Source organism: Epargyreus clarus, unplaced genomic scaffold (genome assembly GCF_041222505.1).
Source record: "Epargyreus clarus isolate Ecla_fem2 unplaced genomic scaffold, WU_Ecla_fem_2.2 ptg000035l, whole genome shotgun sequence".
NCBI lineage: Eukaryota > Metazoa > Arthropoda > Insecta > Lepidoptera > Hesperiidae > Epargyreus > Epargyreus clarus.
This window is the reverse complement of record NW_027332240.1, coordinates 8,417,308-8,435,041: the sequence shown is the minus strand read 5'-3', so window position 1 is coordinate 8,435,041 and position 17,734 is coordinate 8,417,308. Positions and strand designations below refer to the sequence as shown.

At 36.0% G+C, this 17,734-nt stretch overlaps 1 protein-coding gene across 5 annotated transcripts in view; it reads right to left on the bottom strand.

The window, feature by feature from the left end:
• Window positions 1-17,734, bottom strand: part of shot (dystonin-like protein short stop) — a 383,469-nt gene that overhangs the window by 228,629 nt on the left and 137,106 nt on the right. For all 5 annotated transcript variants that reach the window (XM_073091892.1, XM_073091894.1, XM_073091890.1 and 2 more), the window contains one exon: window positions 6,035-6,096. In XM_073091892.1, the coding sequence (XP_072947993.1) occupies window positions 6,035-6,096 (62 nt within the window). The remainder of the gene's footprint in view (window positions 1-6,034; window positions 6,097-17,734) is intronic.

Genomic DNA, 17,734 nt, shown 5'->3' with positions numbered 1-17,734 from the left:
GTATTATGAAAAGTACTTATTTAAGGTGTACGCTTATGGCGGTTCATTAGATAAACCGAAAAATACTGAAAAAACTATATACGCACTTTTATTTATTTAACGCACACAACGTTACATACGCAAACAATCAGACCGAGAAGAAAAATTTAAATTATTTTTTTAAGTCAAGACTGTCAAGACGGGGTTGAACCCGGATCCCCCAGCACCTTAAAAGTGTACGGTAACCGTGTACACAGGACGGCGATATGAATGAACCTTAGTTTTTTCAAAGATCCGTTTAAAATTTCCAATGGTTAAAATTTCCGAAATTCCCCATTGAGTCATACATGGCATATCACGTCACATACCGCTGATGAAACCTTACAAGTCTAAGCATGACGTAGAGCTAAGCAGTGACTAAGCATAGATTTTGTAAGCGATGTAGAGTTAGGCGCCGTAGAGACAATGTTTTGTTTTTAGAGGTAATCGTTTTAAGAATTTTATACACGGGGTAAACAAAAAAGAATAAAAATGCAGAGGCAGCGATTATATTTACATTTTGTTTTTTGTCTCGTACTATTAACAGATTTTACATACACATAAGTAATGATTTTGTTGAGATAATTTTATTTTAAAAAATCTACCCCTAAAAGAGGGAAACATTTTGGATTATCACGATATACAAAGAAGTTAATGGTCTCATAATTTTCTTTTTAAGTACATTTTATTTTAAATATTAAATTGGTATTAGTAGTTTATATTTTTTATTGTATTTATCTCAACGTTTAAACTTAACTTAAAACTTAGCTTTATATCAACGTATTAAAATGACCCTATGTTATTTTGTACCAAATTAAAGATGGTGGTAAACAATACAAAAAATACATAATACCAAATAATAAAATGATGTATCCAAAAATTCGTTACAAAAGGTATTTCAAATGTGAAAGTGAACGCCCATGTATATCTCATCCCAATGAGTAATCCGATGTTGAAATAGCCTGGGAGGCTGCAGCGTGCGTCAGCCTTAAGGCTTCTACTTCCTTTGTTATATTACCCACGTGGCTCTGTGTGGTTGATATGCAAAGTAAGGGGTTCAGTAGCGGGGACATTAAAATTTAGTTCTGAATCGATTTAACTATATCTTTTTTGTAACAGCATCAGCAAACACATCTGATATTGAATTGCTGCTGTCCATGGACACCTGGAAATTCATACCTAATCTGTATGTTATGACCGAGATCAGATAGGACTTTTATCCTAGTAAATGGCAGATAGTTTTGTCTATACAAATATTATAAAGAGGAAAACTTTGTTTGTTTGTTTGATTGTAATGAATAGGCTCAAAAACTACTGGACCGATTTTAAAAATTCTATCATCATTCGAAAGCTACATTATCCACGAGTAACATAGGCTATATTTTATATGAAATATATTTGATAAATAGATTTTGAGGTGGTACAAAGTTTGCCGGGTCAGCTAGTAGGTCTATATTTTGATTATTTTTATCTTAAAATTCCTAATGAGATCTGCCTTCTTTGTAAAATATTTTTTCAAATTACCAAAACCACATCCAAATGGGATCGGTAGTTTTTGAGAATATCGCGGATATACAAACTTACACATATATATTACATACATTAGAAATTAATTATCACTTGCTAAAACGGTGAAGGAAAACATCGTGAGGAAACCTGCATTCCTGAGAGATTTATAAAAAAAAATCTCAAAGGTATGTGAAGTCTACCAATATACACTTGGCCAGCGCGGTGGACTATGGTCTAATCCTTCTCATTCTGAGAGGAGACCCGTGCTCAGCAGTGGGACAATAATGGGTTATTGATGATGATGATGACATACATACATACCGCTCGAATACAGAACCTCTTTTTTTACTTGGTTATAATTTAAAAATCGTAACAGATAGAATGCATGCATCATGCGTCAGCCCTCGAACCTTCAACCTCCTTTGTTACGTGAACTATAACAAGCCTAAGGGCCTTAGATAACACCGATTGTTCTAGCCGGGATGTTTATAACTGATAGCGTGGAATGTAATGTTTTTGTTTCTACCTCTTGTTCACCTTTGACTCATTTCCTTTGGATTGTGTGCTACTTTAGACAAGTGAGTCAGGTGTCGCCATACCGGTACGGGAGGTTCCGGGTTCGATAGACAGACGTGTGAGTGTATTTAAATATGTTATCTATTTAGATAACTTATGGGTCTGGGTGTTTGTTGTCTTTGTGTGTCCAAACCAACCACGACATATATGCAACAAGATTATTTTAAATTATAAACAGAAAAGCTTTTGAAAGCTTCAGCAATTTCATAGAAACAAAATTTACGTTATAGTTTAGTAAAGCCGATTTTTACGATTCGTTCCAATAGGCCTTAAGGTTAGCGAACATGCTCTGATTTACTTCCTGTAGAAACCCATTTTTTCTTAAATTTATTATCAAGACACAAGGATCTAAAAAGCAATGTTTTTGCATCGCGTATTCGAAATTTTTGACACACTTTGATATCGTACAAGTAAGTACACGAGCTTCGAAATATTTTCAATAACACAGACATACAACACAATTTCAATATCATATGTATAAATTCTCATGTCACAATGTTAGTTACAGTACTCCTCCGAAACGTCTTTACCGATTTTCACCAAATTTTATTTGCATATTCAGTAAGTAGGTCTGAGAATCGGCTACTATCTATTTTTCATACTCCAGAGTGATAAACCCTTATCATTTGTTTATTTATATGGCAACACAACGTTTGCCGGGTCAACTAGTTTTGTATAAATGTTTCCACCATATTTAATTATAACACTAACATTCATGAAACATAACCTACATTATCACTTATCATAAAGAGTTCCTTCAAACTTTTTATTTCAATAAGCATACTTATCTCCATTTCACCATGTACTCGTACGTTGGATACAAAGAAGTGCTGTGCCACTGAAGGGGCGTCTGTTCTCATGACTCATCGCCACACTCGCTCTTTGTGATCAAATGGATAACTGATAAGCTTATAAGCTGAGCATAACCCCGCGGCTTATATGACTTGACTTTAGTAAAAAGTTAAGCAACACTGGGTGCTTGCTTACCATGTTAGTTGGGGAGCCCAAGAGGAGATTTCGGGAGTATCTCGAGCGCGTCAGACTAAGATATGGGAGATACCTTACACCCTGTAGAGTATCGTAAACCATAAATGAACTTTCTATGTCGGGGAGTGTGCACAGTAAAAAAAATCGATCACTGGACATGCTTGAGCGCGGTCAATGATGTATCACAAACTAAAGGAAAAGGCTAATTTTTTAGGAAAAACATTATTCTTCATACATTCTCATACTATTTTTTTTTAAATCGTCAGAATAAGAAAACACCCAACTAAGTCGAAAAATATCATATAACCTTTTCTTCATTCTAACGTCTAATCTACACAATCGTATCGGTCCCAATGACGCTCGAGTTTCTGCATATTTCGCATCACGGGCTCCCCTACTATGTGTGCTTTTAGACTTGGGAGGGTACGGTAAGTTGCCACTATAAGCCGTGATAGTACAGTGGTTGAAACTATGAAAACAATTTACTCGCAAATATTTGCCATACCAATGTTTAGTTATGTGTTTGAAATTTGCACTTCCTTTTAAGACGTGCCGAAAATAACCGCTAAAATATATCCTGCGAACCTCAAAGACCTCGTAAATCAGACTATTTGTTTACAAGACGGGCGAACAAAGAGATTTTGTATATAGTGCACATCCTTTGTTAAGTGTTGACTTATACTTGGCTAATTGGTTTGGTTAAATTGTGTTAACTTCAAAGGGAATTAGGTATCTAAACTTTGTTAATTCTAAGTAATATTTTGAAAGTATTTAGTGTTGCAAATATCGTAAATAGTTTATCCCAAAAGTAATATTAAAAGGATTATGATTCAATTCTACAATATAATAAATTACTTTGATAAAATAACTTAGAAATTATTTATATTCAGGCATGATTTTTATAAGCTGGTTAAAAATTAGATTATTCACTTCACACTATTAATCTAACTGATACATTCATACCATACGAAGTACATTAAATTTGAACTATATCTTATATATAAAATTCTCGTGTCACAATGTTAGTTACCGTACTCCTCTGAAACGGCTTTACCGATTTTCACCAAAATTTATATGCATATTCAATAGGTCTGAGAATCGGCTACTATCTATTTTTCATACCCCTAAGTGATAAGGGTTGTTTATCCTTAACATTTTTTTATCTATATGGCAACACGTTTGCCGGGTCAGCTAGTATACTATAGAAATACTGTTTTAAAATACAATTTCTTATGTCAGGGCCTTTTGTATTATTTATTTAAGTGCTTTACAATTCCACTATAATATCCGTCCTTAACCTATTCTCATTCGCACAATCATATATCTAAAAGATTAACCATTGCTCGTTTTTGTTGCCACTGTTTTCACCATACCAGTTACAAACAAGCAATGGATAACACACAAGTAACAACACCATACATTGGTCGCTCCCATCATTATTCCATACCATGCTGACCACCTCACGACACATAGTCGATTGACGTCTAATGTCACCGCCGCGTCAATTTATGGTACACGACTCTATTACAAATAAACTTTCGTGTGTGCAATAGGTATGGTCGTGTCTAGTATCTAGTAATAATAGTTAAGTGGATAATTTAATGTTGTGGCAGCCAAGTTCCGATGGCAATGATTTTTAGTTAACCCTGATTTTTGGTCTATTTTTTGTACATTTATAGAGGAGTTTGGTTATGCCGGTTTGCTTAGCTATGAGGGCAAATATTTTTACAGAATTCATTATTTTTACGGCAATTTTTTACTTGTATTTTTGTTTATGGATGAAATAAATGAACCTTTCTAGATGGTTCCTTTCTTTTTAAAGTCGAAAACATCTTAATTAAAAATAAGTACATAATTCCGATTCGACATTTTTGCGATAACAACGATCGCTTATCGACCTGTCAAAACGATATCTACAGCTATTGCAAAGTCGACATCAGTACCCTTAGTATGAGTTTTTTCGTCTTTATAAAAATGACTGTTTTGGTATTTGTTTACGTATTTGCCCATACATTTCCAATCAGCGCCCCTAGCGGACGGTACCAGAACTAATTGAAAATATATGGGAAATACGTCAAAAACAAAAACAGTCCTTTTTGTCAAAACGTAAAATCTCATACTAAGGGTACAGCCGCTAATACAATTCCATGACAGTTTTGATTGTCATGTTACAAAAAAATTTTAACAAAACATCGAGCCATTTCATTTCAAGTTTATTACATACATGGGAGAGCGTCGCATCCATTTATCCTCATGTAGGTACCGAAAAAGTTCAATTTATCACACAGTCTGCGTTCCGATGTCTGTCTGAAATCCTTAATTAAAGGAAATTGACTCTGCAATCTTCCAATCAATTCTTAATTAGGACTCCAATTTACACCGACCCGTTCAGAGACTATTTACTAGATCCATTTTGGGATTATATACCCATGTATACTAGTGATGGGTTGGCTATGGCTATGTAATATCTGGCCGTCTAGACTAGACGAAACTAATTGGTTTAGAAAGTTAACATTTCGGCGATATTAAGAGAGCTAATACACAAGGCACCGACATATATACATAAATGGGCCGATCATTCGGGTGACATTTTAATATAAGATCAGCTACATTTGTTATTTTTAAGGATGAATAAAGAAGGTAATATAAAGACGATGATGGATAGAAGACATCGACACGAACTGTCGCTCGTGTGATACCTGCCTAAGATGTTACACCAAAATGTTACTTACAAAGTATTAATGATGGATAATTGTCTTAAGAGTTACCAAATTTGGTATTGCTACACTTGGCGCATCCTTTACAAAACACGGAGCCTAAAGCGCACATTGTTAAGTAAGTATCTTTTTCCTTTTAAATTTTAAAACCATAAGCAAACTTTGGTAGTGACGTCATAACATCAGTAAACAATAAAATTTTAACGGAATTAAAAAAAAATCATTACCTTTTTGAGGTGTTTGTTGACCCATTTCGTGAACGTCTTCTTTTGGATCGCGTCCCGTTCATCTGTAAAGAGAAAATAATTCGTTAATTAATATATTCATATCAATATCCATGGCCTAGGGGAGACCGGGTATTGTAAAGGTTCGTCCTGAATCCTCTTTTTATTAACTCAAAGATTTTCTAGTCTTCTCTGGTTGGGCTTGATTCAAAAATACTTGTAATTTGAGACTTCATTGAAGAAGAACTTCATTCTATATTATTTCTGCTGCTAAATAATTGTGATTTAATTATAAATTGTTTACTTCTTAATAAGTAGTACTTAACCACTTTGATACCCCAACTGCCCCTTTAGAACGCCTTAATAGATAAGATTTATCCGTAGCATAGTTTATTAACGAATGAAGGAAGCTAAACCGCATGAAAGCGAAAGATTTCACAATTGTTATATTCACCTACATTAATATCAGAATTAAGTCATCAAATTAATAATAAACCACTATCGAAGAGGAAGTATAAAATGCTTGCAATATATTTATCCTCTTTCCGTATAAACGCCGATACAATATTTATGTCATATTTCACAAGTTTGTCACTTTTACAGGATTCTTAGTATGTTTATCCATAATTAATCTTTCATATAAATGAATATTTTCATATAACTTTATAATATATATAGATGTTGCAAAAGAGTATGCAGCCAATCTAAAGTGGCTACTGCAGCTCATGTACATGTGTAATCAACCTCGGATAAGATCCCTGAGGTCGGCCACAGATGGATTGCTATCCATAAGTACCAGGTTGGAATGTTTCGTGTGTGCCTGGCTAAGAACACACTTCAAATTAGAACGCTTAATACTGTTATTAGATAGAAAAAATTGTGATGGTGGTGTCTCTGCAAAACCATGAATCTAATCTTATCTAAGATTCATTATTGATGGGCGGAGTAGACACCCATCATCAGGGTAAGCTCATTAAAAATTACAACTTTAAAAAACTACTATTTAAAAAAATACACATTTTCTCTGAACGCAAAAAGATATAACATAAATAAATAAACAATATCGTTGCAAGAGCATACACTTTATACAAAGTTGAATGAACTGTTACCGATCAATGCTAATCTATCCAATAATAGTTCAGAGCCAAGAAGGTCGACGCCGTTGCCAAATTATTTCTGTATCGGAAGCACAGATCTAAATCGATAGATATGGCTCGTGGGCTCATTTGTAGATAAGTGAGCGCACTCAGTTTAATTAAAGTGTGTACTAGTATGTTTTTGAAAGCTGTTTTTAGGGTTTCGTACGCAAAGAGTAAAAATGGAACCCTATTAGTAAGACTCCGCTGTCTGTCCGTTTGTCCGTCTATCATAGGGCTACTGAACCGTAAATTTTTTTACGGAATATATATAACGGTAACCACTATAACAAAAAAGACTAAACTAAAATAAATAAATAAAGATCAAGACAGCTATTTTTTCGACGTTTTTCGCTTTATCTATTGAACCTTAATAGACAGACCTTAATTGTAAAATTTCATGAGCAACTTGGGAGGGTTTTGTAGGGACATATGTAATACTTATTACCTACATATGTAATACTTATTAGTCATAGAGCTTATGGAAATTGCAATCTTTAACTTACGATATTTACTCGGAAATATTTCAAAATAGAAGATTTATTTGGAAAACTAAAATAGTAAACATAACTTGAAGGTGGAACAATACTTCGGGGTTCGACTTCAGCAGCACTCCCACTACACCTTTTTCTGTCTAATACCAGTGTTAAGCGTTGCTGCGTTTCGCGTTGAAGGGTAAGGGAGACATACTTCTCCGTAAAGTACCCAGTCAACCTCAAGTAGAAACCTTATCTGGGGTTGATTACAAATGTCCATAGAGTAGATACTTACCATTAAACGGACTGCATATACGATTACAATTATATGTCTATTATTTTTATTTCACTAACCTATCCAGATATTTATATCCATGATCGGAAGTACAGACTTATTAGCGCTAGTTCTACACATCTTACAAGATTAAGACGCAATTGGCTTTCACTCTTATTCCCTTAAGGTCCAAAGAAAACAAAGTATACCAATATTTTAATAACATTTAACGTTGATAGTTGCTTTATCATATTTTAATTATTTGTGGTTTCATACTATTTATATTTATTTGGGTATCAATATTTATTTTGTAGATAAATATTCTTATTTTTAAAATATAGATATTTAAACAAAAGTTCCATCGGTATAGTCCGCGCCAAACTATTAGTACACTCTGAAGTTGTTGCGAGCAGGTGTAGTCATAGAATTTACTATGGCGACGTGATTCATTACTATATTCAGAGCGGTTTTACGGGGACTATACTAGGCTAACATCAATAATGAGAGGTACTTTATACGATAAATGTGTAAGCTATCATAGTTACTGAGTTAGTCATCTACTTGAACACACAACAACATAAACAATAACAACACAACAACAACACACAACTAACACAAACAACAGCAAACATTTCAAAGCCGTACAAAAATCATTTGTCCGCCTTCAACAGTCTACGAGTATATTCCTTGGATCATCATGAATAAGTTGTGAATATTGTAATATTTGGTACCATAATAAATATATTTCACATAAATGATACGATAACGTCAGTAGATAAGAAAGATATTGAATTCTAAGGGTTCCGAGCTCGATTCCCGGAAAGATTTAAATTACGAAATTAGATTTGTTTTCCAGGTCAGGTCAGATGTGTGTCTATGACATTCACCATTTCCCCACTACTGTGCACGGGTCTCATGTCAGGGTGAAGGAACTTGAAGGAGGATACGCAGACTCATAATACAGATATTTTGTACTAAAAGGAGGCTCAAAGGTGGTAGAACCCTTTGTGGTTCGACTCCGGCGGCACCACCGCCACACCTATGTCTGCCTCATAACAGCAGTGTTAAGCGCTGCTGTGTTCCATTTTGAAGGGTGTGGTAAGGGCGACATACTTTTTCGAGGAGTTCCAGCTTAGTCCTCCGGGGTAGCGGCGCATATGTGGCCGACCTCAGGTAGGAATATCTAATCCTATCTGGGGTTGATCACAGATGTCCATGGGCGGCAGTAGCCACTTATCATCAGGTGCACTGCATGCTCGTCTACTACTCCTATATTATATATAAAAAAAAAAACTCAAGCCACGCTAATAGAAAAAACCTTGTAAAGTATATAAAATATTGTTATTAAAAATACTTGCAAAAGTGCAGGTCGTTACATATTGTATTTTCACCAAAATAGTTTTCAGTTTCTCTTCCTTAGTCTCACAAGGACAGAATGAGAGACAAAGACAGACTGTCCACATACATCTCAATAAAGTGGCGAGTTCTCATTAAAATTCCCTACGTTCCTCATTAACACCACGCGTAGCTCTAATTTGTATTTGTTTGAAATAGCTAAGATTTTTCTCACTTCTCTATTAGCATTACGATTCGTGCTGGAATGGTATTCTCGTTTAACATGGGTACCGGGTTTGATTCCCGGCCAGATAAATATGTAATGAATTTAGATTTTCGGTCTGGATGTTTGTGTATTCGTCTTTGTGTGTGTCCATGGCCTCACGTTACAGAAAAAATCTACATTCTGATTATGAGTGTAGAAAGCATTATTTTATTTATTTACTGGCAAATTAATATACGGTGAATACGGCTAATAAACGGTAAACGTTGTGTTGTTATATAAATAAAACAATGTTAAGGGTGAACAGCCTTTATCACTTAGGGGTATGAAAAATAGATAGTAGCCGATTCTCAGACCTACTGAATATGCATATAACATTTGGTAAAAACTGTTTCGGAGAAGTATGGTAACTAACATTGTGACACGAGGATTTTATATATAAGATTTTATTTTCTATAACTAGCGAAATTCAACTATTTAGGACCCAATATGAAGTGCGCTACTAAGACTAATCTAAACGCTACATATATAGATTTTATGGATTATCACAATATAATGTATTTATATACCAAGTAAAACTAAACATTTTACGATTAAAGTATGGTTTCCCTACTGCATATCTAGTTCATTAATAAAACATTTGGCCCAGTATTTAAAAGCCATAAGACCTAAATTCCAGCGCATCTCAAAGTTCTCAGCGCGGTACCGTCTTGAATATTAAGTGGTCGGGATAACTCACTGACTCAACAGCTGAGTGCTGTGAGATTTCTTTAGCACTTGTTGATCGGGATGCGAAGTGTAGGTATATCCTTTCCCAGCGTGCTAAATTTTATGTGTGTGTGTTCAATGGGTGGGTGTGCGTGCTTTTGTAGTGTACTAAGTATGTTCTATGTTCATATATCTTTGTTGTTTTGTGTATGTATCTATTTTGTATTTTGTGTTTGCGCATGCTTCAGCGTGCGCATTTCTTCGTTCGTTTATGTGTGTGTGTGTGTGTGCGTTTGTGCGCTTTGTGTGTGTTAATTTTCAGTACATAACGTATGCTTGTACGTGTTCTTTCCTTTAATATATGTGTTGAGTGTGAGCTGTCTTAGTGCACTACATATGTTTTCGTTATTTGTTTGTGTGTAAATATGCGTCCGTGTGTGTTATGACCCCTAAAGGCCAAAATACAACGAGACCTACCCTTATGGGGTAAAATTTATTCTTCACACCTTACGTTGCTAATATTTTGACTATAACAAAAATCTGTTTATTATTTAAGTTTTTGTAAACCCGACGTCATTATATTTTTGATATTAATAAATAGCTTCAACCCAACGTAACTTATTACTCCCAATTACTGATTAAAATAAATTATTTAAATCAAAAGTAATCTAATCTGTACACAGTATCCGAACATCAAATAACAAGACAAACGAAGTGGTCTGAGTGCATCGCTCCACAATTGCATTACTGATTGAATCCATCATGCATTGAGACGGCTTAGGGTGTGTGCACACACGTAACTGTGGGACTACGATTTTGAGACAAGACTTGCACTAGTTATAGTATTTCCATATGGGTTTAATGCTTCTATTATAAAAGACAAGCGTAATCGCATTAAAAATATTATTATTGAAGGTGGTAGAACCCTTTGTGGTTCGAATCCGGCGGCACGACCGCCACACCTATGTCTACCTAATGACAACAGTGTTAAGCGCTGCTGTGTTCTGGTTTGAAGGGTGTGGTAAGGGAGACATACTTTTCCGAGGCGTTCCAGCTTAGTCCTCAGGAGTAGCGGCGCATCTGTGGCCGAACTCAGGTGGGAATATCTAATCCTATCTGGGGTTGATTACAGATGTCCATGGGCGGCAGTAGCCACTTACCATCAGGTGGACTGTATTCTCGTCTGCTACTCCTATATTATAAAAAAAAATAATAACGTTTTTTCATTCAAAAACTTCTAAAAGTTCGTGGAAAAAGTCAATATATCTTGTAATATTATTTTCGCGTTTTATTCTAACTAATATTACTAATGCGAAAGTTTGTTTGATTGTTTGCTAGGCTTTCAAGTCTAACAAATTGCCACTAAATTTTAAACACACGTCAGGAGTCCATTGCCTATCTCGGACCGCGAGCGGAACCGCGAGTAGAACATAAAACGGAAAATCGACAAATCGCATCACAGTATATCACAGCCTTACTATTGATTGGCCCGACGCTCCACGTGTCAGTGGCGTCGGTTCGCACGATACTCCTTATTTCACAACCAAATTAAATCGTCACATTATTCCAACGATGCGGCCGGATTAAATGCAACTGTTTATATTTAATCTAATTTATTAGGGTTCCGTACTCAAAGGGTAAAAACGGAATCCTATTACTAAGACTCCGCTGTCTGTCCGTCTGTTCGTCTGTCAGGGCTCTATCTCTGGAACCGTAATAGATATTTAAATGTTTTACAGAGAATGTATAACGGTGGCCGCTATAACAACAAATACTAAAAATTAAAAAAAAATGAATATAAAAAGGGGTTCCCATACAACAAACCGGTATTTTTCGAACTGTTGAACCATAACAGGTAGCCAGTTCAAATTTTCACAATGTATGTACTTCAATTCAGGCAGTGATAGCCTAGTGGTTAAGAAACTCTGCCTCTCGATCGAGGGGTCCGAGGTTCAAATCCCAGGCACGCACCTCTGATTTTTCGAAATTATGTGCGTATTAGAAATTAATTATCACTTGCTTAAACGGTGAAGGAAAACATCGTGAGGAAACCTGCATACCTCAGAGATTGATAAAAAAAAAATTCAAAGGTATGTGAAGTCTACCAATACGCACTTGGCCAGCGCGGTGGACTATGGCCTAATCCTTCTCATTATGAGAGGAGACCCGTGCCCAGCAGTGGGGCAGTAATGGGTTGGTGATGATGATGATGATGTACTTCAATGGCTTATAATAACAAATACTAAAATAAAATAAAAAAGAAAATTTTGGTGTTACGGAACCCTCCGGTGCGAGTTCAACTTGCACTTGGCCAATTCAAATGTATTAGAAGAAGAGGTTTACTGTATAAACTACATAAATTAAGACTCATTAGATTAGTTTAGTTAGGTTTGCAAATAGACATTACATTAAATTGGAATAAGGAAAGATAGAAGTGCGCATAATCTTACGATTGTGTACCCGATTTTACTACGTTAAGCAACATTGCACGCGGTCAAAAGTGTGATGGGTGACCGCTAGTGATTTTTATTATAATAAAGATGTATCAAACGAGGATGCAGTCCACCATTTTTTATAATATATTAGTAGCAGACTAGTATGCAGTCAGCTTGATGGTAAGTGGCTACTGCCGCCCATGAACCAATCAATCAATCCCAGATAAGATTTCTACCAGAGGTCGGCCACAGATGCCTCGCTACCCCTGAAGACTAAGCTGGAACTCCTCAGAGAAGTGTCTTCCTTACCACACCTTTCAAATCAGAACACAGCAGCGCTTAACACTGCTGTTATTAGGTAGAAATAGGCAATGCTACCACCGGAGTCGAACCACAAAGGATCCTACCATCTTTAAAGGTTAATATCCGGGGTAAGAACCTTTGAGTAAAATGAGTTCAACTTTATTGAATCAATAGCCATCCGGTTCCCAAGTAACCTCTTAATCAGCTCATCTTGACATTGGCGGTTCGAGTCATCAATTGAGACCTAAACGAAGTTCAATTAGGAGGCCCTTTTGTCTAATTTATAGCCTTTTTGATATCATAGCAAACATGCAGTTTACCTGATGGTAAGTGGCTACTGCCGCCTATGTACTTCTGTAATTAACCTCTAGGTCCTACCCTAAGTCGACCGCAGATATGCGACCCCTGAGAACTAAGTTGGAACGCCTCGGAAAGTATGCCTCCCTTACCACACCCTTCAACCAGAAAACAGCAACGCTTAACTCTGCGGTTAATAGACAGAAATGTGTTAATAGACAGAAATAGTTTTGAAGGTGGTAGAACCCTTTGTGGTTCGACTCCGGCGGCACCACCGCCACACCTATTTTTGCCTAATAACAGCAGTGTTAGGCGCTGCTGTGTTCCGTTTTGAAGGGTGTGGTAAGGGAGACATACTTTTCCGAGACGTTCCAGCTTAGTCCTCAGGGGTAGCAGCACATCTGTGGCCGACCTCAGTTAGAAATATCTAATCCTCTCTGGGGTTGATTACAGATGTCCATGGGCGGCAGTAGCCACTTACCATCAGGTGGACTGCATGATCGTCTGCTACTCCTATGTTAAAACAGATGTGTGTGTTAAATTTTCTTTACCGTTATACAAAGCCCGTCGCACGCTTAACCAATTGGTCAATTTATTGTATTCAACCATTGATCATTTATCAAGTGCTCTAGTTAATTTTGCTCTGTTAAGTTCTTCGTTTTTGTCGGCATTTACAATTGGTTAGTTACAATGTGTTCTTGTAATAACTCTAGAGTGCGAGAGTGCAGTTTGTATAAGGAAAAAAAATTAAAATTAAAATAGGTTTTTGGTTTTTACAAATCAACTTCCTTATTTACTTAAAATACTGCGTTTTGAAATAACAGACAATTTTTTCTTGTAAATTCGGGTCTTTGAATTCCACGAATCAACAGATTAGCTAACTAACAAAACAAATATGTAGAAAAAAATTGTTTTGAAATCATAAATATGCACAGATTTCAGATTTGCAAGTAATAAATAGACTTTTGCTAAAGAATATTTTTTTATGAAGATAGACCCCTCTATGGTTCGACTCCGGAGTCACAACCCTTGCAGCTATTTCTGTCTAATAACAGCAGTGTTAAGCGTAGCATTTTGAAGGGTGTGGTAAGAGAAACAGACTTATCCGCGTTCCAACTTATTCCTCAGGGGTAGCAAAATATCTGTAGCCGATCTCAGGTAGGACTCTTATCTGGGGTTGGTAACAGATCTCCATTACCATCAGACTTCATGCTCTTTTGCTACTAATAGAAAATATAAAAGTCTAAAACGTAGGTAGATATAATATTAGAATTTCGGTAAATACTCCTATCTAACAGGAAAAGATTAAAACCCAGTCGTAATACCAAGAATCCATAACAAGGTGTGGATTCGTCATTACTATTCTCCCCATACAGTATTAGGTATTAACCGACGACACATGATTCGAATTAAATAAATCCAGCCTTGACAGTTGCAAATCGCAGAATCGCATTGACCCAGTTGCAAATTAGGCCTTAAGTTTTAAATCAGGTACGGACTCGTGTTAAGTAGCTGTGGAATAGTTTTTGTTTGCTAGAGACGCCATGTTATGTGATTTTTGTGGGATATTTAAATATTGGTTTTAGATGTACTTGTTTCGGCCTTTGTCAAAAAGGCCTTATACAGTTTTACGCCTATTTCTTGACAGCTCTTTGATTTCAAAAGAAAATAGCTTTCAATAATATTAAAATTTAAACAATATGTAGTTCGAGTTTCCAAAAATAATATACACAAATATACTCTGTTATATAATTTTATTTATATTATTTAGGACATATTTTCTATAAATATTTTGCATTATAACATTAATACCACATCAACGTCGTAGTTAAACAATAACATATTTACATATCATGTATATGTATAGTAGGTAAACAATTTATTCCTAAGTCCAACATTTCTTTCTCTTATTCTACAAAAAAATTAAATAATTTTAAAATCTATGTAAAAATGTTTAAATTATTTCAAGAAATGTGTATATCTTCAACATTATTTTTTATTCAAACAAAATTCAAATTAAATTTGATTCCCAGCATCACAATCGGAACAGGACCCATCCTACTCATACAAAACGTGTGGCGACCACCGTCTTTCGTCCGATGCTTATCGGAATCCGCCGCGTATGCAAATTGCTCTCCTTAAATGGAACTCTGTATCTGATGGAATACGGATGGCTGTGACGTCACCGCTCATGAGAGTCTAAAATGGATAAGACGTTAATGAAAGGGGAATATAGATGTGCTGTGAAAAATTTAACTGCAGTTCGTCTGTAATGAAGTCTTACAGCCTGTAGAAGCGGCAAACAAATATGTAGAGCAAGTGATGATGACTGGTCGCCGGCACCCATGGATTACTAGTTGAAGTTGATCACATATGCGTTTTAACACCAAGGACTAGGTTGGAAAATGTCATCGTTTCACACATTTGAATGAAAAGATAATGGAGACACATAACACTACACTAATATGATTTATCATCGTATCTATATATAAAATTCTCGTGTCACAATGTTAGTTACCGTACTTCTCCGATACGGCTAAACCGATTTTCACCAAATTTTATATGCATATTCAGTAGGTCTGAGAATCGGCTACTATCTATTTTTCATACCCCTATGTGATAAGGGTTATTCACCCTTAACATTTTTTTATTTATTTTTTGTATGGCAACACGACGTTTGCCGGATCAGCTAGCAGTGCATAATAAGTGAGGATCCGGTAGCATCGCTTGGCTTGGATAACCATCCCATATCATAAATATTCGTTCGTAGTGCATTTGAGGCAACTAAGGGATTAAATGACGACCCGTTTAGCGTAGCGTTTGACAGAGGGTTCCGGGGTTTGATTCCCGGCGAGACAAATGTTTGGTTTAGATACCAATTCTAGGTTTGGGTAATTCTAATTTTAGGTTGTTTGTTACATCATCATCAACCCATTATTGTCCCTCTGCTGGCCAAGTATGGTAGTATCTATTATCATGGTAGTATAGCTGGCGTATTGGTAGACTTCACATACCGTTGAGATTTTTTTTTATAAATCTCTCAGGTATGCAGGTTTCCTCACGATGTTTTCCTTCACCGTTTTAGCAAGTGATAATTAATTTCTAATACGCACATAATTTCGAAAAATCAGAGGTGCGTGCCTGGGATTTGAACCTCGGACCCCTCGATCGAGAGGCCGAGTTTCTTAACCACTAGGCTATCAATGCTACGAGGTTTTTGTTTATTCATCTTCATTTCTACGGCACCCACGACGTAGGAAAAACCCTACTGTAGAGCGTAGAAAGTGTTTTTCATTAACATAAATGTCTAGGGTGAATTGATGAGAATGTGTATGCCTAATTGTCCAATAACAATTTTCGTATAATATAAAACATTTCTTACACGAAGTGTTACAATTCATCCGACCTCAAACCCAATTAATCGAATGACCCCAAACATTGGAACGAATCGGTTAATTAGCGGGCTCAATCCCACCAATTGAAACCGTGGGCTGGGTGATGGATTTACATATATAAGTATGGAAATAACGTGAAATACACTATACACATTTATTAACTTAGTTGCAAATCTGTTTAGGTGATAACACCCTTGGTGGCAACACCGCCACACCTATTTCTGCCTTATAACAGGAGTCTTAAGCGCTGCTGTGGTCTGTTTTTTTTTAACACGCTTTTATTAGCTTGGGTTGTACGTTTGTATGTATGTACGTAACAGTAACGGAATCTTTGAGCCCGATTTTTATCCACTTTGAACGTTCAGTTTAATTCGAAATTTTAAAGAATTATCAAAAACCGATGACAATACACGATTTTAATAATTTTGTACCATTGTCCTTATCAACATCCTCAGGATTAACGATTTTCGAGGCGAGAGAAAGCGCCTTATGGAGCGGAGCGTACAGGCAAAGTTACTAGATTAATTTTTAGCTATGAAAAATAATAATGTTATTTCCCTATAACTCAAATGTACCGAAACATATCTATAATGCCATCTTTTAGAATGATTTTTAGGATTCCGTACTCAAAGGATAAAACGAAACCCTCCGCTGTCTGTTCGTGAGTCACAGGGCTTTATCGTTTAAACCGTAATAGATAGACACTTCATTTTTTTACAGACGACGTGGGGACAGACGTGTGTGGGGTGCTTTTCGAAAATAGATAAGTGGAGCTGGTAAGCTGGATTGTCTCGGAAAAGTATGTCTCCCTTACCACACCCTTCATACCAGAACACTGCAGCGTTTAACATTACTGTTAGTAGGCAGAAATTGGTGCGACGGTAGTACCAACACTATTGGAGCCAAACCATAAAGGTTTCTACCATCTTCAATTACCGTTACATAAATAATAATTGTTCGCATATTTATTATTCTATCTTTATTTTTTCTTAGTGTTCTAATAAAGCCAACTATGGTCACTTGGTATTAATGAATGAATTGAACGAGTGACATTTGAACATATCGGTTAATTAGCGGCTTGAACCCACCAGTCCCCGTCAATTAACCGCAGACTCAGTTAC